The sequence below is a fragment of the Electrophorus electricus genome, chromosome 11 (assembly GCF_041902795.1).
Source record: "Electrophorus electricus isolate QZ-2024a chromosome 11, ASM4190279v1, whole genome shotgun sequence".
In the NCBI taxonomy this organism is placed as follows: Eukaryota; Metazoa; Chordata; class Actinopteri; order Gymnotiformes; family Gymnotidae; genus Electrophorus; species Electrophorus electricus.
The window spans coordinates 25,757,501-25,780,514 of NC_137507.1; the positions used below are offsets into that span (position 1 = coordinate 25,757,501).

General features: G+C 45.7%; 1 protein-coding gene across 12 annotated transcripts in view; it reads left to right on the forward strand.

The window, feature by feature from the left end:
* The window catches only part of ptprsb (protein tyrosine phosphatase receptor type Sb), an 80,093-nt gene that overhangs the window by 39,070 nt on the left and 18,009 nt on the right, over positions 1-23,014 (forward strand). For 8 of the 12 annotated variants that reach the window (XM_081722498.1, XM_081722504.1, XM_081722502.1 and 5 more), the window contains 7 exons: position 1; positions 7,818-8,087; positions 8,358-8,939; positions 9,151-9,287; positions 9,787-9,931; positions 20,606-20,700; positions 21,468-21,721. The exon at position 1 is cut by the window's left edge and continues 122 nt beyond it. In XM_081722498.1, coding sequence (XP_081578624.1) covers position 1; positions 7,818-8,087; positions 8,358-8,939; positions 9,151-9,287; positions 9,787-9,931; positions 20,606-20,700; positions 21,468-21,721 — 1,484 coding nt within the window. The remainder of the gene's footprint in view (positions 2-7,817; positions 8,088-8,357; positions 8,940-9,150; positions 9,288-9,786; positions 9,932-20,605; positions 20,701-21,467; positions 21,722-23,014) is intronic. The other 4 variants (XM_081722503.1, XM_081722507.1, XM_035528070.2 and 1 more) reach the window with 1 other exon arrangement.

The following is a 23,014-nucleotide window of genomic DNA, read 5'->3' on the forward strand; positions in this document are numbered from 1 at the left end:
AGTAGGTACTCCGTAGGTAATACTCACTCCACCAAACCTTGCGCAGAGAGCCATCCTTTGGTTTGCAATAGATCCCAAATGCACCAGCAGCAAATGTTTATAATGACCATATATACTACTGTAATTATGTCTTGTTTCTGAACCGAAAAGTTCCAAAGAGAAAGTAGATAAATGCATTGCAGTATTACAAGCAGAGTCAACAACAGTTGCATTTTGGGTGGGAAAATCTTAGACACATACTGTTAAATTCATATTTATTTACCCAAAATGAGACTCTGGCTCATCCATTGAATGTCACAGGGTGCAGAAAACTAAAATCCAAATATTAACTTTTCACCTGCACTGCTCCACAGGTTAACCTCCATTCCCAGTTCGAAGCTTAAGCCATTCAATGAAACTAACTGATATGAAATGAATTGGCTTTACAGGCGCATAATTGTTTCTACAGACTCAGTTAGCGCCGTTTGTCGTTGGGCTAAAGGCCGCACCCTGTTCGCGGGTTAGCAGTGCAGAAAACGCTTATGCTAATTCAGCAACAAGAGAAGAGGATGTGGGTGGGTTGGGTTGGATAGGAGATGGAGACCTGGCAGGTGGACAGTGAGTTGAGCACAGTGGCAATCTGCGCAATCTATCGCTCATGAATAGCACCAGCTGAAGCAGATGTCATACCGTTTGCGCTGTTCATGATCGCCGGTCAGGGCGCTGGGATACAGGTCAAGCTTCTGCTTAAAGCCCAGGGAAGGGTTGAATTCTGCTCAGCACAAGCGCACCTTTCACTTTGGATTAATTACGAATAGGATTAATTCGACATGTGAACACTCTCTGCTCAAAATCTGAACTATAATAGAAGACTGGGCTTAATCTGTGGGCAAGAAACCAACCTTCAAGTCTGCGTGGATCTTAGTACCACTCATCTGACTACAGTAGGATCAATGTGGATTACTTCAACCGCAGAGCACTGATTAGCACTTGCATCTGTAGTGGTCCGAGTGAAGTAGAAATAATCGAATATTTTGCATGACACTGATATTAACTCTACTAACTGAAATTGCAGGTCTTTGTCTGCTTTTATGTTGATGCAATTGTTTCTAACTAATCCGAATATCTGACGTATTGTGGATTTCACTTTTGTTAAGCATGAATAGAACTTTCAAGTAAGTGAAATGGTAGCAAATGGATATAATTTTTTTGTCATCACCAAAAAAGTTACAGTTATCTGCATTGTGACTTGGATTTCTCATGTTCTCAGTTTCCGCTTTATACTTATACTTTCATATATATATATATATTAGTTCAGTGTCAGAGTAGAACTTGCAAGCTAGGATAAATGGGATGAATTTTGGTCGATATATTTTTTAATACCACTGCCTCAAAAACGTATCAAATGGTAAACAGGTTCTGATTGCTGTTGGTCTGGAAGTAATAATAACATGTTTCAAAGAAAAAAAGCAAAGAACGAGAGCAAAAAGGTAAGCAGCGGGTTGGTCGGAGGAGGAGGAGGAGGCGGGGCAGTGGGTGTGGCAGCTTGAAAGTCCTTTGCATTGGCCTATTTTACTCTTTTTCTGTGTTTCCTGGTTTTCTTCTCGGCTCCTCATGTCATTGTGTTCTGCATCAACCCCCCTTACACCCCCCAGAGCTGCGAGAAGGTTGGTGTGTTTTTGGTTCTTTTCTCTCTTTTTTGGCTTTTAAGTTCACATTTAGAAATGTGGGAAATATATATATATATATAAAGGTACTTAAACAGTAAAGAGTGTATATAAAACAGCACAGATGATGTACCAATGTCAAATCTTGTGGATGTTTCTCCAATTCAAGCAAATGTAGCCAAGCAATAGCCGAAAACACCTGCTAGCTACTGTCTAGGGTTATGTTAGTCTCTTCAGCTGCATTGTGGCATTATTTTCCTGTTTGCAAACCTCCCTTTTACTGTAAGCCCCTCCTTCCTCTGTCTGCACGCATTGCCATGGAAACCCAGCAATTGGAAATTAAGAACTTTCTGCATGATGGGAGAATGTAGAGAATGCTTGCATGCCTGAATGGATTGGCGCTTTCTGATTGGCTCGTCGAATGTCCTCTAGCACTCTGTCTCTCTCTCCTGATGTGTTACTTACACGGTTGCCTGTTGTTTCTGCTGTCATGAATGTCATGAATGGTCTGCATTTGCGTTTTTAGTCCATCCATGTATTTGTGCTCACCTGTGTCTGTTCCTTCAATCGTGCACTTGTCCATGTAGTTTATGAGGTGTGTGTGTGGCTGTATTGTCCACTAGTTGTCTCATAACACTCAGTGACTGATTAGGACCCAGATCCTAAATGGCTGTCAGATATTTGTCTTAATGACATTGGTGATATTTCATCCAGGATATGGTTCTTGGCCCTGTCAGTCAATGGAAATTCATATACAATCCAATACAATCCAATAACTTGCATTTCCAACTATAATATGATCATATTTTAACAACAGCCAGTAGACAGTAAAATAAAATTGTTCACAAGTTATAACACATTCTTAAGAGCCTTGTCCAAATCACAGTAAGCTCCAATGCACTCTGTAAGTGTTCGCAGTGACTTTGTTGTGTATAAAACATCCCTTTCAAATTGCCATTGCTCAGGAAGAGAATAACTTCCATAAGCGATATTGTAAGGACAAACAGCTCCACGGTAGCTGATGTGCGGTGGTGAATTGGCTCAGTACCATCAGCTGTACAGTATGTTCATTTGATGAATTTGGTTCTCGGAAACCTGCCCAGAGCGAAGAATGGCATTTACTTCCATGTCCCTAGCTAAATTCTTTCAGTTTTGCCGTTACGGGAATCATAAATTATGCATTTTAAATTAAATGTTCCTTTAATCTGAGCAAATGCCTTGATTTGTGTTTATTGACCTTGCTTAACTTAATTATGTCATTTTGTTACATTAATTTAATAGTAATAAGTGTAAAAGACCTAAAGGCAGTCTGTGTTCATAGACCATTTAAATGATTCAACTCATTATGTGTTGCAGTGTATAAGTGCGCTTTTTGATGGGCTCACATCTAACAGCCAATATGGCATACAACCCCCATAATCCCATGATGACTAACACTTCAGGATTAATCACCTCATGTTGATTGTGTCATGCAAGACTGTTAATGCAGGTTACAGTAGATCACACAATGTGAGTCGCCACCCATGACAGCAGTGAGCAATATTGAAAAATGTTTGGTCACTCACAATATGCTCCCACTTTCAACTTGTATTATGAAAGCATATTACCGGCATGTTTGTCAAATTGAAGCAAATGCACTGAAGCGATATCTGAAGACGCCTGCTAGCTACCATCCTGGCTGCAGCGTCTGCTTCACAGTGCAAACCACTGACAAGCTGCAGTTATGAGCAATACTAGGGCCTGATTACCTTAGACCTCACAGGGCCTGATTACCTTATTGACATCTTGTAATCAATCCTTGTACAGTGGTATCACTTTGTTCTAAATAAACCTAGTTTTTCTGGACACAGTAGAGTATTTTGGCTCTGGTCCCATGCACCTGTGTGTGTGTGGGATTTTTTTTTGGGGGGGGGGGGGGTTCTCACTGTTTTGCTGGATTTATTTAATTATTTCTTCCTTTTTTTGTGGGAAACCCATTTGTTTGGGCTCAGACAGCAATGTATTTAGATAATGAGATGCCGAAAGCTCTCAAATCCTGCTTGTCCGCAGAGTATCGATGAAAGTCAAATGAAATGTTATGACGGTTCAGAGCAGCGTGGGGCCGAGCACAGGGGAAAACGCGCAGCTTGCTCGCTCACGCTGCGTGTGATCATCGCTCCGTCTGGAGAATGGGGGAGAAAAGAGGAAGAGTGGAACTCACTCTGTCTGATGAGATCTGTGATCTTTCTAAAGGTCTGTATGGATTGCTGCAGGTAACGCGTGCCCTTCTAATACAGACCCGAGACCTGTGGCGAACCCATTTCCTCTACCGGCCTTTGCAAAAAAAAAAAAAAGATACCGACCACAGATCAGCTCCGAAAGGACATTATGACATGGTCAGTTATGACACGCAGGCCCCATCGAGCCATTTGGACTTGGTCCAGATGGTCTCCTGCTGTCCCTTACAGCTGTCTAGAAAATGGCTGTCCTTTGGCCTCCTGCGTCCTGGCAGTCGCTCGCAGACGACTGCTTTATCGTGGCTCTTATGGGCGCAGTAAAATTATAAGCCAATAAGCTACACTTTTATTTGCGAAGCGCTGGCTGCCATCCCAATGACAGCAAATGTAATGCGAGAATTCAGTTTAACATGTATATCCTTCGGCGCTGGAACCGACTTGCCTAGGCACATTACTGAAGATTTCCAAACGCTGTGCACATCTCAGGGCTATTGTTCCCTTCTTCCTCTGTGTTTTAAGGACTCCAAAAAGAACCTTTAACAGGAGATAATGATAGAACCTAAATGAATACATCAATGTTTTTCTTAACTCTGAGGTAAATATTTTTCATGTCTAAATGGCTGGTTATTCAAACGTATGCTATCTACTGTAATCAGTTTAAAAAATGGTGTTTTGAAGCAAACCTGCCACATACTACGTTTTTTCCATTTTATTTTCCGTCTTTATTTTCTTGCATTTATGCAACAACGCGCCGTGAAGTTTTGACGATCGTGCCATTAGCTTTCTTCCAAAGCCTTCTCCCCCTCCCCACGGAATGCTCTCTGTTGCATATGTGAGATGTCGAAGTTGAAGCGTGTCTGGCGTCTGGGTCAAATGCTGCATGCCGTGAATGCTGTGTGCTCTTGGTGCAGTGCCGCTGGCTTTGACCAGATACGTCTCAGTGATGACTAATAGCATTGCATGGATTCATCATCATTACGCTAACACTTCCCAAGTCAAGGTAATGGCTGTTCTCGGCCTACTGTTTGTTTGATGTAATAATTTGTTGTCCAATTCTGGGTATCCTCTGGCTAATGCTAAAACTGTAAAACTGAAATGGGTGAAGTTCTTTTTTTTTAAACAGTACATGCCATTTATGATTCTTAATAAGCTGTCCAAAGCCAAAAATATTTATAATGAGATATAGTTAATCAAAGCATTTGTCATGTAAGCAAAATGATTCGTAGTTGATGGCCGGTCCCGCCTCACAGGCTTCTGTAGTTACGCCCTCCTATCGCGTCACGTCTTCATATGACCCTCTTCCCTCTACCCTCCAAAACCAGAACCAAAAAACAAGACAAACCACCACATGCACAGGTGACCTGATTACGGAGAGGCCATGCTAAACAGATTAGCCCGAAGCTGATGGAGTTGTGTCTGACACTAGTCTTAGGGGCTTATGTGTTCCCTGCAGCCAAAGGTGGCACTCAGAGCCTGAACCTGAGCACGAGGGGCCTCAAAGCCCCAGAATCAAACGCGTGCTTTGCTCAGGTACCTGGCTCAGTTCACAAAATGGCAGCCTCCTCTTGGACTGCCTCACCTGCAGCCGACGTACAGCGCCACGTGCCCTGCATTACAGCAGCAGGCTCTGTGTTTCATCCCAGCACGTTGCCAGATACTGACCTACGCCCCTTTTCTGAAGCGCATACCCTCTCTTAAAGACGGAATGCTGTTACGTTGCCACACTGAGACTGTTAAGGAGTGGACGTTGGTGGCTTTACACGATAACCTCCTACTCTTTTGTGAAAATGGTTCTAACTGTTTTGAGTGCAGTACTCTAGAGTAGTTCTGGCTATTTATATTCATCTGGTTATTAGTATAGGCTATTAGATGCCCTTTAAAATTGGAATGCACGTTTGAATGAATAGTGAAGGCTAAAAGCTGTGAACTGACTAAGATGTATGCCCTAGCATTGGTGGGCTTTGAGCGTAGCCCCGCCCCTCTATTCTCTACTCATCCATGCGAGTCTGTCTGTCCCCTGTCCCCTGTCCCCTGTCCCTTGTCCCCTGTCCCCTGTCCCCTGTCCCCTGTCCCCTGTCCCTTGTCCCCTGTCCCCTGTCCCCTGTCCCCTGTCCCCTGTGCATTCCTGTCCCCTGTCCTGTGGCTTGTGATTAGAGAACCGTCTGATCCTCTGTACGCTCCCGCCAAACCTGACAATGATCTGGATGTCTCGCCACGCCCCCGAGTGGGGCCGCGTTTGTAAAGCCGCAGTTCTCAGGCCACCTGCTCTCCTGCATCGTGCCCTTTCTGTCTCCTTTCTTGCGTTCCTCTCGCGCTCACTCTGTCATTCTTTTCCTGTGCACTTCCTTCTGATCTCTGCGTCTCGCCCTCTCTTTCCCTCTCCATCTCCACCCTCGCACTCCTCCACCTCTCTCCATTCTTCGCACCTTTCGTCACCTTCCTTCTCCATCCTTGTGCTCAGTGTTAGCATCTCTCGCGTCCACCGTGGGCACCGGCATAGCCTTCGATTTTCCACTTTCTTTTGTTCTCTGGTTTTTTATTCATTTATTGTTTGTTTGTTTACTCAGAGTGAGCTAGATCTGAGCTAGACACAGAAGTTGTTTCCTGTTTCAATGTTTCGGTGTGCAGGAGTGAGGAACTGCACTATCGTGGCTTATTATAATCGAGTGTGAACAGAATAGGACACATTTGACACCGCATAAAATTTGTACCCCTCTGGATTAAGTGTTACACCGTATGCACCTCTTTTGTGTGATACTAATGTGAGAGGTTTATTTTAGCTCACTAATTGTGTATCTAATGCCTTTAAAATAAGATGCTTATAAGGAGGCCTATATTAAAATATAAGTTACGCCTGTTAAGCAAGCTTGTCAGGCTAGGTAAGTATGCTCAGGATATGCCATCTACTCTTCAGATTTGCCAAACACGCTAGCATCAAATATTTGCCAAAGGCATTTGAATAGAAATCTGTTTTGCTTTGCTTTAAAAAAAAACCCAACCTATCCTGTTCGTCCTGTGAGCCCACTCTTCCGTCCTGCTTTCTGCGGTGCAGATGTCACCGTCCAGGCATGCAAGAAACCCGTACGGTCCCACTTCCTTTCGCCTCCTCAAATCCCCATCTGACACGCTCGTTCTAAGAGTGCGCACGCATCAGGACAAACGTTCGCCCCCCCCTAGACTTACGGCGCCTATGGAGTCGATAGACGCACCTATTGATCAGGGCCGTGTTTGATCTTGAAAAGGCTAGGCCGGATCAAGCTCCGAAGGCGCACAAATCCCATTTAAGTTTGCCATCGCGCGGAAAAGCCATGTGGAACTGAGGGACTTAGGACTGGCGGGAAAACTTGATGCAGAAATCGTCTGCTCGATTAAAACTCACCAGAACAGCATGACTGTTTGAAAATATGCATCATTATCATTTCTCTCTCCCTCCCAGCCGAGCTCATAATGGCAGCGTGGTGTTGTTAGAAAACACCGCCTAGGTGAAACGTAAATTGGCATTAAGAGGGAAATCCTCTGGAGTTTTTGAGCAATTGTTTGTTTACGTTTTTTTTTTTGGTCTCATTGTTTTGCTTTTTTTTCCCCACCTTTTAGTTAGTCACATATGGCTTCATGGCAGTGTCACTGGTGTTGAGTCAAGCCCTACAAATTTAAGACTAATTTAAGCTTCTCAATACTAATAATAGCATTATTGCTCCTACAAAACTTGCTGTTAGTTTATTGGGTCACCTGGTGGACCTTTCCTTTGCCTTAGGAATTGACATTAACATGTATTTTAATATTTTCTGGTACCATACATTTATGTTAAGCAACATGAGAGGTTATATGTGCTTGCTCCGTTGATTTCAATGACCAGGAGTCTCAGACGTGTCTACGTGAGCATGTGGCACCCGCACATCCTCTCAGCATTATTGTTATCTCCGTCTCTCCCTCTCTCCATCTGTGTCTGTCCCAGTTCGTCGTGTGCCACCTCGGTTTACCATCCTGCCCTCCAGCCATGAGATCATGCCAGGCGGCAGCGTGAACATCACGTGCGTGGCGGTGGGCTCGCCCATGCCCTACGTCAAGTGGATGCTGAACGCAGAGGACTTGACACCCGAAGACGAGATGCCTGTGGGGCGGAACGTTCTGGAGCTCAACGGCGTGCGCGAGTCGGCCAACTACACCTGCGTGGCCATGAGCAGCCTGGGCATCATCGAGGCCGTGGCACAGGTCATCGTTAAATGTAGGCAGGACCCTTCCGCAGAACCCGTGGTCTGGTTGGCCATCGACAGAGCGATGCGAGCCCGTTTAAATACAGTTCTGTGAAATCAAGATTTAAAACTTTGATGCAAGTGTGTAACTCAAGAAACCCTTGTCCAAAGAGAGAATTTTCTGTTAATTGGTGGAATTTGTTGATTTGAAAGTCACCATCTGTTGTTTATCTTGATGGCAGCTCTGATGTAATTACTTTTTCTCACAAAACTCACTAAAGCACTTTTGCGTTCTTTGACAGCATTACCCAGAGCTCCTGGGACCCCTATCGTCACGGAGACGACGGCCACCAGTGTTACCATCACTTGGGACTCGGGAAACCCCGACCCAGTGTCCTATTACATCATCCAGTACCGTGCAAAATCCCCTGACAGCAAGTTCGAGACAGTGGATGGCATCACAACCACCCGTTACAGCATCGGGGGTCTCTACCCCAACACTGAGTATGAGATCCGCGTCTCAGCCTTCAACACCATAGGGCAAGGCCCGTCCAGCAACAAGGTGGAAGCTAGGACCGGAGAGCAGGCGCCGGCCAGCCCGCCCCGGAATGTCCAGGCTCAAATCATCTCGCAGAGCACGGTGATCGTGAGGTGGGAGGAGCCGGAGGAGCCCAACGGGCAGATCAAAGGGTATCGCGTCTACTACACCATGGACCCATCTCAGCTGATGAGCAGCTGGCAGATCCACAACGTGCAGGACAGCATGATCACCACAATCCAGAACCTGATATCATCTGAAACATATACCATCCGCGTGCTGGCCTTTACGTCTGTGGGGGATGGGCCTTTCTCGGACCCTGTGCATGTTAAAGTCCTGCCTGGGGGTGAGTAGGAGGAGCCCAGGTAAAGGTTCCCATGGGAACGCACATCCCAGCTTGAGAATTAACTTTAATCTTTAAATTCACAAATTTCATCAGCTTTACTACAGATCATTTTCTAAAAATGCTTTCTACAGTTATCACAAATTCTAATGTTTGATGATTTTTTAATGTTTATCAACCCATCATTTCATGTTTTTAATGAATTCTGTTTCAGTCCCGGGTCAGCCAGGGAAGTTTCGAGTTGGCAGAGTGCGAGATACGAGTGTGGAGCTGATCTGGGACCCTCCGCACTCTAAAGAGCCTATCAAGAGCTACGAGCTCATCTACAAAGCAGCCAAATACAGCGCTCAGGTAGGACCCCCTGCTTATTATGGGTGCAGCTGGTAGAACCCACACTGGCATGGGGGGATAAGGCCCATAGCATCATGAGGATATGGCAACCCAAACAATTCAGACACAAGTCACAAGCAAGGCTTTTAGTTAATGCCATTATCAATTATGTTTTATTTTCTATAGGTGTAACAGAAATGTTTTTGTCATTTTGATAAAAAATTCTGATGACCGCTGCCTTGGTTTAGAGTTCGTTAAAATGAAAATGTGAATTTATTTTTTAAGAGGTAATGCAAATTTAACTGTGGTGGTGTTCAATGTTTCACTTTATGTATATTTCATTGTATTTCAAATGTTTTCTATTCTTTGTTGAACTTTTATTCTAATTTATTCTGCCTTTTCTAATCATCTTTGATAAATGAGCTGTGCAGCTGCTCACCACTGTAAATAAGAATTTGTTTTTAAATGGAAAATTAATTGGCTGGTTAATTAAACAAAATTCCATCGTTCATACTCCCAGGAAAAGAAGAGCTTTGAGCCCAGGTCCTCCTACATGGTGGAAGGTCTGAGAGCAAACACCGAGTACACCTTCATTCTGGCAGCCATTTCCAGCAAGGGCATTGGAGCGTTCACCAACGAGATCACCCAGCGCACCGCACAAGCCAGTATGTTCCACCAGCAGTTCACTATTGCACTGCTCATATCCACAAGTGTCGTCTGCAAGCCTTAATAAACCCACTTCTCCTTGTCTCCCATTTTGGGTTCAGTGATTCAAAATGGCTGACTGTATGCCACACCTTTGTAACCTCTGTTTCAATGCGGCAGATGGACAGGCCAACCATGTGACCTTGCCATCTGACCCGTACTGGCAGCTTGAGGACACTTGCATATTGTTTCTCTTAGGGATTTGTGTATATTTTATATCTGGCGAACTACTTTAATGTCTTGAAAAATACTTCAATGGAAAGGAGACATGGAGGGGTGGATTGGTGAGGAATATCTTAACCGTGCTATAGATTTTTCTCATCGATTATGAGGGCTGTTCTCAGTCTCTCTCTCTCTCTCTCTTTGCTCAATCCCATTGCTGCGTGTGAAAGCAAACAGGGAAAGTCATGCATGCCTTACACGCACATGCCTTAACACAGATCACGCTATAACATTTCGCAATGTTGTAGCCGCTGCCTTTCTACTAGGTCCTCCTGATATTCATTCAGCCATCCACCCACCTTCCATTCGAACATTAGCTACTTATTAATTCAGTAACTTTTTCATTTATCTCTCTGTTTTGCCAATTACCCATGCGTCAGTGCCGTGTGACCTTTATGATGTGTGTGTGTGCGTGTGTACTGTCATTTGTGCGTTGCATTTTTACATTGGTGAAAGGAAGCATAAAAAGCCACTAACAGGTTGGATGGGATTTGGGTTTGTGTACTTCTCATTTTCTCCTTCTCTCCTCCTATTTATTTTCACTCCTCCCTCAACTCTGCCATCCTACTTCCCTTAACCCCTAGATCCAATACAAGATGTTCACTGAATGGCTTCACACCACTCTATTTTCCTTAGGTTTTTCTGGGCTTTTTTTTTTTTTAGATTAATCCTGCATTTATAGTATGTGTTCGCCTTGCAAATTTCACTGTGATAAACACACCTGGCGTCTCTTTTCACACCTGTAGGAGTAGATTGTTCTCTGCTAAAATGATGAAAAATGAGTGCAAACTCCTGATGGAAAGCAGCACCCGGGGGCCAGTCTAGCGGTAAGTGTGGACCCGTCCGGTCCCAGGAGGGGCTGGCATCTCCAGTGAAGGGCCTTACTGCAGTGCCAGCCTAGAAGTTGCCCTTGGCTAGGCGCTGGCATCAGCCTCAGGAAGCGTCTTCACTTATTTCCGACTTATTTCCGATCCATTTAGAGGAAGTGAAATTATAATGCACTTGACCTGAGGGTTTGCAAGCTGATTGACTGCAGCTTAACATGGTGATGGAGGCCGTTTTCAAACACCTGTCCATTACATATTCACATGCTGACAGGCATCAGTTGCCCATGTTGATATGCTAATACCCTTTGAGATCACATCCTTACAAATGTCAAGTTCTCGTGTTCATGAATATTATTTTCACATAGAAATGTGTGTGAAGACACCAAAATACCAAATTATTTATATGTGAAGGCTGTTTATTTTCATTGTCATGGCCTGGACCACATTTGCCGGAAAACCTTGTAATGCACGTCTTATCTACATGATTTTAAAACATGTGATGTCTTGGCACCGAATGATTAAAAACTGTCCACTGGTTTATTATTTTGGTCGGTTTTTGGTGATCAGTTGACTGTTGACTGTAGAAGCTGATGGGTTTAAACTGATTACTTGGTTTTCAAAACCTAGTGGGCAGGGACTGTAGAGGGAAGCCCAATCCGGACAGCAGCCTCCTTCTGGTTTCCCTGTCGCCAGGAGGACTGTGTGGCGGTCTGCATGTGCAACGTTGTTCAGGTGTGGCAGGGCATGGCGCTGGAACCCCGCCCTCTCCCCGCCCTCTCCCCGCCCTCTCTCCGCCCTGTCCCTGCCCCCTCTTGCCACTGTCCCCGCCCTCTACCCGGCCTCTCCCCCGCTGTGGAGGAATACGGCAGCGTGAGATAAGTGTACCTTCTCATCACCTCGTCCTTGTGAATTCCAGCTTTGCAGTCAGATCTCGATCACAGCCTTTATGCCGTTTAAACCGAGTCTGCACCGCAGACGGTTTGCCTCTACGCTTCTGGTTAACACCGTGCAGTGTGCTGCCTCTATGTACGACTACTGAAACATCATCACTTAACAGTGTCCAATACATAGTCTGTATCTCATCTTTTTCCACTTCTGTCTGTGCATATGCATACCAAGAACAAACATCTTTACCTTTACTAGTAAAGGGGTAATTCTGTAACATTAAGATTCGGGCAAAACAGTCCATAAACTTACCATTCATTTAAGGAATCCATAATTATTCATTAGTCTTATAATATCATGGGGGGTGGGGGTTTGTTCTGGGAATAACCTTTTGTATTCCAGTTTAATTTTCACAGACAGCTTCCAATATCCATATGGTAGCTTCATAAATCATCTAGTCTCAAGGTCCCAGAACTGAGCTCGGATCGCTTTAGTTCTCATATTTCCCACTGCTTAAGAGGTCCCGGGTCAGCTCAGAAGGCCAACACCGGCCTCGTGGCAGCTACTGGTGGCTTCCCGCAGAGTGCTGACCTGTAACCCGCGACCTGCAAAACGACCTTTCTCCAGTGTATATATTTCTGTAGCTAAGCCCAATTAGCCACTGCAAGTTCCTTTGACACTGGTCGGAGATAACCATTTTTGAAAGCAATCATGCGTTGTCATTATTTAATTTTATGCGCCATCTTCGATGAAGCTAATTGAATCATTTTTTGCAGCACCTCAATTATTACGTTACATGACCCTGCATGCCAGCTGTGATAGGATGGTAGCGCTTCTCATGTGTAATTGAGCTGCCTTAGTTCACAGGCAGAGCCCGATCAGTTATATTGATTATTAGGACAGCTTGGTGCGGATCCCATTATTGTTAATAACCCTCTCTCCCCTCGATCTTTGGCTGTCGGCTCACGGTTCAGCAGTCCCGCGTTTGCCGGAATGGTTTTCATTAGACGTCAAAGTTCCTAATTAACTGTGGTGACGTTCGCACTAATGTCATCCATTACTGACGATGTAGTCGTGGCAACCCAGCGTTCTCACTTCGAAGCACGAGAGTGGGACGAAAAGGGACGAGGGTGGGTAATTCTCACATGGATGCCCTAAAACCACCTGCGTTAAGTACACATGCTCGCCTTGCACTGGACGCTGAGCCTCGGTTAATGGTGCACTGGTGACCAGTTTAACACCGCATGTGTCGAGCCTAATGACCGCGCAAGCCGTGAGCCAGGTCGAGTTCTTTTTAGAGACTGTATGGTTGGGAGAAAATGGTGCTTTGACTGAATCTTAGGGTAAGGTCTCATGGTTTATGGGTGCGGTCTCTTGTGTTTCCTTTAGAGCCATTTTGGTTGTCATTAAACCTTGATGTTCTGATGGGTTTATGGTTTCTGTTAGTTTGTACTGCTTTGTCGTTTTATTTGATCAGATCGGATGCCTTGTAGCGGCTCCCCCATTCTGCCTTATATGAGTTAGTGGAACCGGTATCGGTTGCAATATGGACATGTTCTTGTAAATCACATTTATGCATATTACAGTGCCACTACACTATAATGTTCATAATGGGCTGGCTATGGGCACAGTGTTATGGGTGTATGGTGGCTTTTGAATTCAGCAGAATACATTTATGCGATGATTCCATGGACAGCCTACTGTGCAGTTCTGCCTGAGGACAGAGGCAGCCTCTCGCTCAGTCTACCCTTTTAAGTAGCTCAGGTTTCCAATTTATTTCTCTTGTGCTTTATTTTATTTGTCACGTATTTGATCTATCTTGCACTTTAGCGCTTTAACTCGGATGTGAATTGCAGATGGTTTTCAGTTCATGTGAGCAACCAAATGTACTTTCTTCCTTTCTTTAGGTAGCCTTGATTATCCGGCTTCAAAAGATAAGCTGATTTGTGCCATATGCTGGGGAGGATCTAATAATCCCTCTAAAATCTTAAAGGCTCCACCTCCTTTCTCAATAACCCTTGATGAATCCTAAATGAAATGACATGATAAGAAGCGCAGCAATGTCACCAGGCTTATTCTTCCTCCCTATCAAACCGGCACCATCTGGACCCGAAACTGATCCTTTTCCTCCTCCAGCCCAGATGTCCATCCGTCCATCCGTCCATCCATCCATCCATCCATCCATCCATCCATCAGTGTCATTTTTGTGCTACAGCAGAATGAGGGCTGACAAGTGACAGTTATCCATTACACACTCACTTTCCCTCTAATTAGGTTCTCTGGTTCAATATGCTCCTCTCCATGTCGGCCAGCCAGCTGTCGTGCTTTAGCTGGCTGCTGTGATCTAGAGAGCTCCAGTTAACAGTGCTGTTGTTCTGTAGTAGCTCCTGATGTGGCATAAGGCAGAGGCCCCGTTTTCAACACCATCACATTGATAAATGGCGTTCATTTCATTTTCCTTATTCATTGTCTGTTTCAAGGGACTTTTATCTGTTACGTTGGGAACCAAATTTAATTTCTGACCCATAATTAGTTTTATTGATTTGCTTGCCATCCTCAGGGCAGGACATTTTGTCTGGTACCTCAGCCCTGTCATCTGGTATTATTGAATTTTTTCCCTTTCTTTTTAATTCATTTTATTTGTTTGCATCACTCCACCCATCTCTCGCTTTGCTTTCCTCCGTTTATCAATTCGCTGCACCCCTTTTCCCCTGGCTGTTGGTGTCCATCCCCGCACAGGCCCTGGGCCTCCACCCTCGAGCAGGAGCTCCAGCTGCTGCCCCATGCCGGCCGAGGCGCCCGGCGTTGGGTGGAGGCTGTAACGTGCCCCCGTGGCCACATCGCGCCCCCGTCCAAAGAGCGCTGCGCTGTTGTGTGGGACGCACAAGTTTCTCGGTGACGGTCCGGCAGCGGCTCGCACGAAGCGTACCTCTCGATAAAGAAACCCCTCACTGAACCCATTATGATGAAGAAGCCGTTCACTGTCCTCCTTTCACTCACTTTCCAGCAGTGTGGCAGACTGAGTCACATGCCAGGTGAAGATGGACACATCATTTCACAAGCTCACCAACTGGTTCAAGACGTTCGTTCTCTCGCCGGGCATGATTCACGTGCTCGATGGCGTAGGTCCAGCGACAGGCGTTCACTCTGTTTGAGTCTTGAGGAAACCGCTATTAAGAACTGTGAATAGGCCCGGAGCCTTCATTCACAGCTTATGTTCGTGTCTTTAAAACTTTATCAATGCACGGAGTAGTGGCTCGTCGGATTCTGCCCGCTGTTGTCATGGATACGGACGGCTGTGGTCTGGCGAGACAGTGCCATTGCTCCTAGCAGAGGGGGGAGGGGGTGGCATCACGGTGAGCTGCTAATTGCTAGGAGACGTGGACGCTCCAGGTTCAGTGTGTGTGTGTGTGTGCGCGCGTGTGTGTGTGCGCGCGTGTGTGTGTGTGCGTGTGTGTGTGCGCGTGTGTGCGCGTGTGTGTGCGTGTGTGTGCGTGCGCGTGTGTGTGTGCGTGTGTGTGTGTGCGGGGGTGCTGTTGGTGCATGAGGTGAGTTTATGGGTGTGCCTATGAGGCGGAGCCACGCGAGAGTAAGAGAGATGGAGTGAGTGAGGAGCAAAAATAGATGTGGGAAAATGACGTAATCCTCATGATGCTTTGTCTGGGGATTGTTTTTCTGCAAACTCCCTGTATATCACTTTCAGTCCAAACTCAGGCCCTGCAGCATCAGATTACAGTTCAGTTCAGTTCATTCCTTGAACTGTCCCTGAATGTACAGTCAATGCGGTATGCAAATGTAGCATCACTGTATTGTACTAATAAGCACAACATTTAAAAGAAAACTGTGAAGGAGACCCTGCAGATAAAAGCAAATACTTCCGGTTAAGGGAACCGATCTCTGTGGCCTGAAGGTGTCATCACCGGTGGGTTGGTTGGGGCCCGGGGCTGTTTTTGCCTGCAGAGGGCTGAAGCTCCCACACCTTCCGGTGTCGTGCCGTGATGATGTCACCCCTGTTTTTTGTCCGGGCGGCAATTTTTGCAGCTGCTCTGCTGTGACACCCTGCCTGTCTGTGTGACCTGGTAGAGCATTTGTTACTTTGTGACTGCTGTGCGGATGAGCTCAGAGGTCTGTGTGTGTGTGTGTGTGTGTGTGTGTGTGTGTGTGTGTGTGTATGTACATCCATGCACTCCGTAGTTGCCTGGGGTGCCAGGATTTGCTGCCGTCTTGGCAGTCAGCAACAGTCAGCCACAGTGCTTACTGTAACCACTGTAACCGTGCTCACACGCTCGCATGGCGATCAGCGAGTCTTCAAGTCAACTGCACATCAGAGTCACAGTGCTGCCACACCCACCAGTGATGTCATGGCAAGCAGATGTTAGATCATAAACAAACTCTTCCCTAAAACTCCCTGCCACAGTCCCAAACTTTGATGACTGTGTAAACTTTGGTTGTAATACTTTGGTTGTATTCCACAAAAACCTGACCGTGTTTGTGCGCGTTCCTACAGGGTGAGGCTGGATCATACTCTGTTCTTACAGTGTGTTATAGCACTGTAATATAGTTAGTTACTTTTGAATATGAAATAATATGTAGACAGTACAATGAGTCTTTGTACAATGCGGTGTTGTACAGTGCGTAATGTTCTGCATCAGCCGTTCTAAATGACTAAAATGAATGAGTAATAACTGCAGTATAGTGATAATGAAAGACAGAGAGTCTAAGAACTGCCGCGTGGTTTGTGATGTGTAGCCGGCAGAGACAGAAATATCATTCTAGAGTACAGGAGCACTTCACTAGTGAGACGGCGACTTGCAAGAGGAGTGGAAGTGGTCGCCTCTGTCTGTCGCTGCCACTCTTTCTTTCTATTCCATTGTCTCCTTCCCTCTCTCTCCACCTCTGGCTCTCTGTCCATTTTCTTTTAACTACATCGCTCTCTCGCGCCTCTGTCTCCTTTTTCTTTCACTCCTACGCTCCCCCTGTTCTTGACTCATTCTTCTCACATTCCCTCCCTCTCTTCCGCTCTCTCTCTCTTTTTTTTGCTTTTCTCTTCCTCATGGTTTCTGTGTGTGTGTGTGTGTGTGTGTGTTTTCTCTTCCTGCTGGCTCTGTGTTAGTGAAAAACGGATGATGCAGCAGAATATGTGAGTATGGCAGGCAGATGAGGTGAGGCACAACTGAGGCTAAGGGCCACGCGTGTGTGTGTGTGTGTGTGTATGCGCACTCCCTGTGTGTACATGCACGTGCATGCGTGTTTATGCGCATGCTTGCACATGTATGTGCGTGCGCGAGCGCGCGCGCGTGTATGCGCTCGTGCTGTTGCATAAACCTGGTTATAAAATCTCCTCGCGAAGCCTGATCTGGCCTCTGCTCTGTGCCGGATGTGCTGTCTCACCGTGGAGACAGACGGGCTTGAGGCCGTGCCAGGGCACAGATCAGGGACTCCCGCCCGTCTCTCCGCCCCAATGTCTGTAGTGACAACCGATTGCACTCTACAGGCCGACGGCTTCCCTTATTTCTAAACTTTAGATGCTAAGCATGAGCTCTATATTGTGAGAGGGTTTTAAAAACCCAAAGGAGGACAAGAACGACATATATAAATGAAAGAATGAATGAAAAGAAGCTTTGGCTTGTAAAACTGAGTAGTAAGTGTACCATGCTGCAACCGAGCCATAGCCGCGCATTTCCCCTGCCTTGCTGAGTCATTTGTTGAGTAGTAAACGCAGAGTACTTCCCTGTACCACGAGGCAGAGCCACTCTTACCCACGACTTATGCATGGCGCTTCATTATTGTGGTCCACCAGAGAGTGCGGACCTTTCAAACCCGCTGATCTGATATGCAAACGGAGCAACGAGCCGAAGGCTATTAAAGAACAGTAAAAGAATTAACAAAATGGCAGTTTAACCTTAGACATTTATAACAAAACATTTATAACAAAATTGCAGCATGATACATGACAGTTTTGAATCTCTGTATGTAAAGCCTAAGTTGTGGGCTAAATGAGATGTGCCAATCCAAACATCTGCCAATCCAAACTTTGGGGCTGTAAGCCAGATTCTGTTTGGTGGAGAGTACTTTTCAGTGGACTCATCAGTGTGTGTGTGTGTGTGTGTGTGTGTGTGTGTGTGTGTGTGTGTGTGTGTGTGTGTGTGTGTTGAAATGATCTGATGAGGCATGCAGCTTGAGACCACCCATTCTGTGTCAGCAGCATCCAAACCAGTTAAAAGAGTTGGAGTGCGCAGTGAACCACAGCAAGTTGTGACTCACAACAGTGTGTGTACCTGAGCCACAGTCCTACCTGAATCTGCCAGTGTGTGTACCTGAGCCACAGTCCTACCTGACTCTGCCAGTGTGTGTACCTGAGCCACAGTCCTACCTGACTCTGCCAGTGTGTGTGCCTGAGCCACAGTCCTACCTGACTCTGCCAGTGTGTGTACCTGAGCCACAGTCCTACCTGACTCTGCCAGTGTGTGTACCTGAGCCACAGTCCTACCTGACTCTGCCAGTGTGTGTACCTGAGCCACAGTCCTACCTGTCTCTGCCAGTGTGTGTACCTGAGCCACAGTCCTACCTGACTCTGCCAGTGTGTGTACCTGAGCCACAGTCCTACCTGACTCTGCCAGTGTGTGTGCCTGAGCCACAGTCCTACCTGACTCTGCCAGTGTGTGTGCCTGAGCCACAGTCCTACCTGTCTCTGCCAGTGTGTGTACCTGAGCCACAGTCCTACCTGTCTCTGCCAGTGTGTGTACCTGAGCCACAGTCCTACCTGAATCTGCCAGTGTGTGTACCTGAGCCACAGTCCTACCTGACTCTGCCAGTGTGTGTACCTGAGCCACAGTCCTACCTGACTCTGCCAGTGTGTGTACCTGAGCCACAGTCCTACCTGTCTTTGTATGACTGGCTAAGAATTTCAAAAGTATTCACTCTCTAGGATGTAGTCCAAAAACAACAATCACCTACGGTGCATGATGGGAACAGCAGTGGAAGACGTTGTATCTCCAGCTGCTAGAGCCACTAAAGTACACTGTCAAATTGGCTTTTTGTAGTTTTGTAGGGATTCCTACATTGTAAGCATTAGTTCAAGCAAGTTTCCTCATCCCATATCTGTAATCCCTTTCAAGGTCTGCGTGAGAGGTCTCCTTAGCTTCATATTTTGCCCAAACGGTAATTGTCTTGGCAAAAGCATGTTCTAAAAATGTTACATTTGGATCAAAGCTTGACTTTTAAGTTAATCCCAAATTTCTGGAGTTAGCTCAAGCATCTCTAAGTCTCCCTTTCTTTCTCTCTTTCTCATTTTCTCTCTCTTATTTTCTCTTTTTCTCTCTCAGTCTCTGATCCTTCATCCTTCCCTGCACAGTCCATAAAGGAGACCACTTCCATGATTTCCTGCCCCCAAACCCTTCAGACCGTCCATGTGAAATCCTGGCCTTGGATTTGTCCGTAATGAAGGGGACGGAGGCAGGTTAGTAGGGCAAAAAATGTAAAAACCCAGGAAATCCGAAACAACCTAGGGAGAAGAGACACACAGTCCGAAATCCCAGGACATGAACAGTGGAGTGTCCACAAGACCGGTGGGGAAAAAACCCCAGAAAAAAAACTGTGATCACAGAAAAGGAGTTGAAGGAGAAACTGCTTAGAGAAGGAACACTCAGGACTGTGGTAAGGGGACTCAGGTGTGTGTGATGAGTATTGCTGTTGGTAATCAGGAGATGAGAACCTCTTGTGTCTGGAAACAGGGTGCTGCTGGCACAGCCCTAGAGCATAGAGTGCCATTCCGGTTCTCTCCATCGACCTCGAGACGGTCCGATGTTACCAGGGCCACGTACTTCGTCTTCCTGTGCACCAGTGCGGCAGGTACAGTGGGCAGCCACAGGTTGACTGGGGATAAAGGGTGAAGGTTTCTGCTTACACCCACGCCAGGACCATGGCCAAACCCCATGCAGCCGGCGGGGTGATACTGAGCGCCCGCCTCCAGCACAGGTATGGAGATCCTCGGCTCCTTGACTCCACCTTGATGATCGCCTCCTCTTCCGCTGCCTGCCTTCACCTTCAGACCTTGCTGACTGATGCTGCACTTTAGTGCGTGACACACTTCCTGGCGGACTTGGAGTGGAGTAGCGAAGTGGGAGGGACACTTTAGAGTGCGCATACTGCCAGGTAACAGTCACAAAACCATGTGGGCCCTGTGGAGAGAACAGAGGTGATCATTAATTGGCTATGAGCCCTGTGGTAGTGAGTGGTGATGGGTGTTTTTCAGCTCTCCCCCCTCAAATACATCCTTCTCTTATTTTATCTGCTTCCTGATTTCATTTACACCCCCCAATCTCATCTGATTCCCATTCCAGTAAAATCTGGAATTTTTTTCAGTGACACGCACATTTTTGCTGGCTGTCTTTGTCTGTGTTCATCTTAACGGACTGAAGCTCCTCTCCAGGTATTGGTGAGCAATGGAATCTAGGCCAGCTCTCCCTGGAACGTGGCCATGGCGACATATGCAGCCAACCATGTCCGTCACGCTCACACCTTTGCTGTTTCCCAGAATTCCCAGCACGGCCAGCCGGAGCAGCTGGGGGTCCAATCGCAGCCCTGATCCTCGCGCTCCGATATTCCCTCTCCGTCTCTCATTCACTCTGACGTGTAGTTATCTTTGATTAATGGTGCATAATTGTGTGTGTGTGTGTGTGTGTGTGTGTGTTTGAACAGACGTGCCCAGGAACTTCTCTGTGAATTTGGCAACCAAGACGAGTGTTCTGCTGACGTGGGACTTTCCGGAGAGCAGTTCTCCCTGCCGCTTCACTGTGAGTGGCACCGGGATGTCGTGCATGCGCGCATGTGGCTAACGGTAGCAGACGTGCTCCAGAAGACACAACACAAAGGCTGATATGGTTCTTACTGATGTAGATGTGTTGTGTTCAGAACTGCATAGACCAGCCAGTTCCCAAAACTCTTGCTTGTTTTATTATGTTTTGTTCTTTTATGTATGCGTGAGTTCATAGTCTAGTTAAAATACACTGGAGGGCTAAACATTAGTTATAAGGTGTAAAGCTCCTGATGGCATGCCTCATGATTAGAGTAATCAAAGTTTTATTTCTGTTAGTAATGTCCACAGGTTACTTTGGGGTAAAGGAATATCTGTTTAAAGCTTTTCTGAGACCTTACAGAATCTGTTTAATAATTTCTTTCTGCAGTACTTATTTTATAACATTCATTTAAAAAAGTCCAAGCAGGTTTTCTATAGTTAAGGGTATGTGTATATAAGCTTCTGCATATATACCCTCCCTGGCATAATTCAGGGAACGTGTTCAGTATCATTTAACACGATTCACACACACAGAACTCGAGCCGATTCTGACTAAGCAGACAGCCATTTCCAGATAAAGGCAGCACAGACGCTTTAGTGCTGCTTTCTTTGGTGTAATGACCAGGCACGTCTGTGCCAGTCCTCCATGTCTCAGCTTGTCTCAACTTTTCTGTTCGTACTTGTCACTGTCTTGTGCGACATTAATATCCTCATGGACACGAGTTTCCGTGACACTGTTAAGCAGAACATAAAATGGTTCCTCAGGTGGAATACAACCGCCAGAAGCTGGAGGTGGATGCTCGGTTGAGGAGGGCCGTGATCCCCAACCTGCTGCCCGACACAAGCTACGACTTTAAGATCACCAGCCCCGAGGGCAACGTGGGTGGCCTGAGACACCGGATCCATGCCAAGACCTCACCCCCCATCGTCATCAACCGGCCCGAGATCGACCACAGCCGAGACACGGAGACCACTGTCACCATCATACTGCCCTCGCTCGACACACGGACCCTCGTCAGGTGAGTGGAGAACTTTTTCATGTACAGTATATATTAAATTAAGAGGTCCACCAAAATTGAAAGGTTTTAATGGCGTTTTCCCAAATGCAGCAATTAGTCAAGATGTTTGGTGTCCGAATGTTACTGTTTTTTTGGTTTTGCACTGTTGCTCTGAGGAAAACGTAGCTAACAAATAGTGTTACCTATAAAAAAAAAGCACACAAGTGCACTAAAGAGCCAAAAACAGTAGTTGCAGACATGATAAAGCAAGAATATTTTGTCCATACAAAGTGTCATGCAGTGTCATAAAACTACCTAACCTGATACAGTTTGATGTGTGTGAAGATTTGAGCATCCAGTTTGCATAGTGCAAAATTTTGGACATATGCTTCACTTAGTTATTAGCAACACTAACTTCAGAGAGCCAGTGTAACATTAACCTCCATTAAATTTGGAGATCAAACATTGTGGTTAACTTCAGTTGGAAAGCAGGAAAAATTGTGCAATATGTTTCTAGAACATTATTCGTATATATTGTGTTAGATATGTAATTTAATATATGCATGTTCAATATAAGATGAGTCTACCATGCAATATAATTAGTGTGTTGTATTTTGCTTACACAAGAGTTCTATTAAATCATCAGCATAAACACATGGTTTTGAAGTGAGTGTAATTATAATAGCTGGCATTACATCACAGATAGAAGGAAATATGATCATATCTTAGTTTCCCATATATGAACAAGTTCAAAAACACATTCATGAAGAGACACAAAAAAACTGTAAACATGGCGATGTTTACATAATTGGACTAAGACTTCGATACACAAACACTCAAATCCTCAGTGCACATACTTTTTAAAACCTAGAGCCACACACTCAAGGACAAACACACTTGCTCTCACGCATTAATAATGCATAGCCGCAAGCACACACACCCATCTTCTCTGCTAGACCCACACATATTATTACACATACACACACTCCACTGAAACACGCATGCTCTCACATAAATCAATCATACATAACCGCACACTTAGGCACCCAGCATCCCAACACACATTCACACACTGAGGAATCTTCCAGTTCCTATTATGTTAATAATTTATTGTCATGGTGATTTGGAGTATTACTCTACTTCCTGCCTGGTGATGGCAATCTGAGTGGTAAAACCATACACACACATACCCACTCCCACCATGAGAGACTGGCTAATGTTCAACGCACTGGTGTGATTCTGATCTATATGGCCATGGTCAAATGCTTTCCTTACTGTAATGTCTGAAATGCACCTTCTGGAGAGCTTAATAAT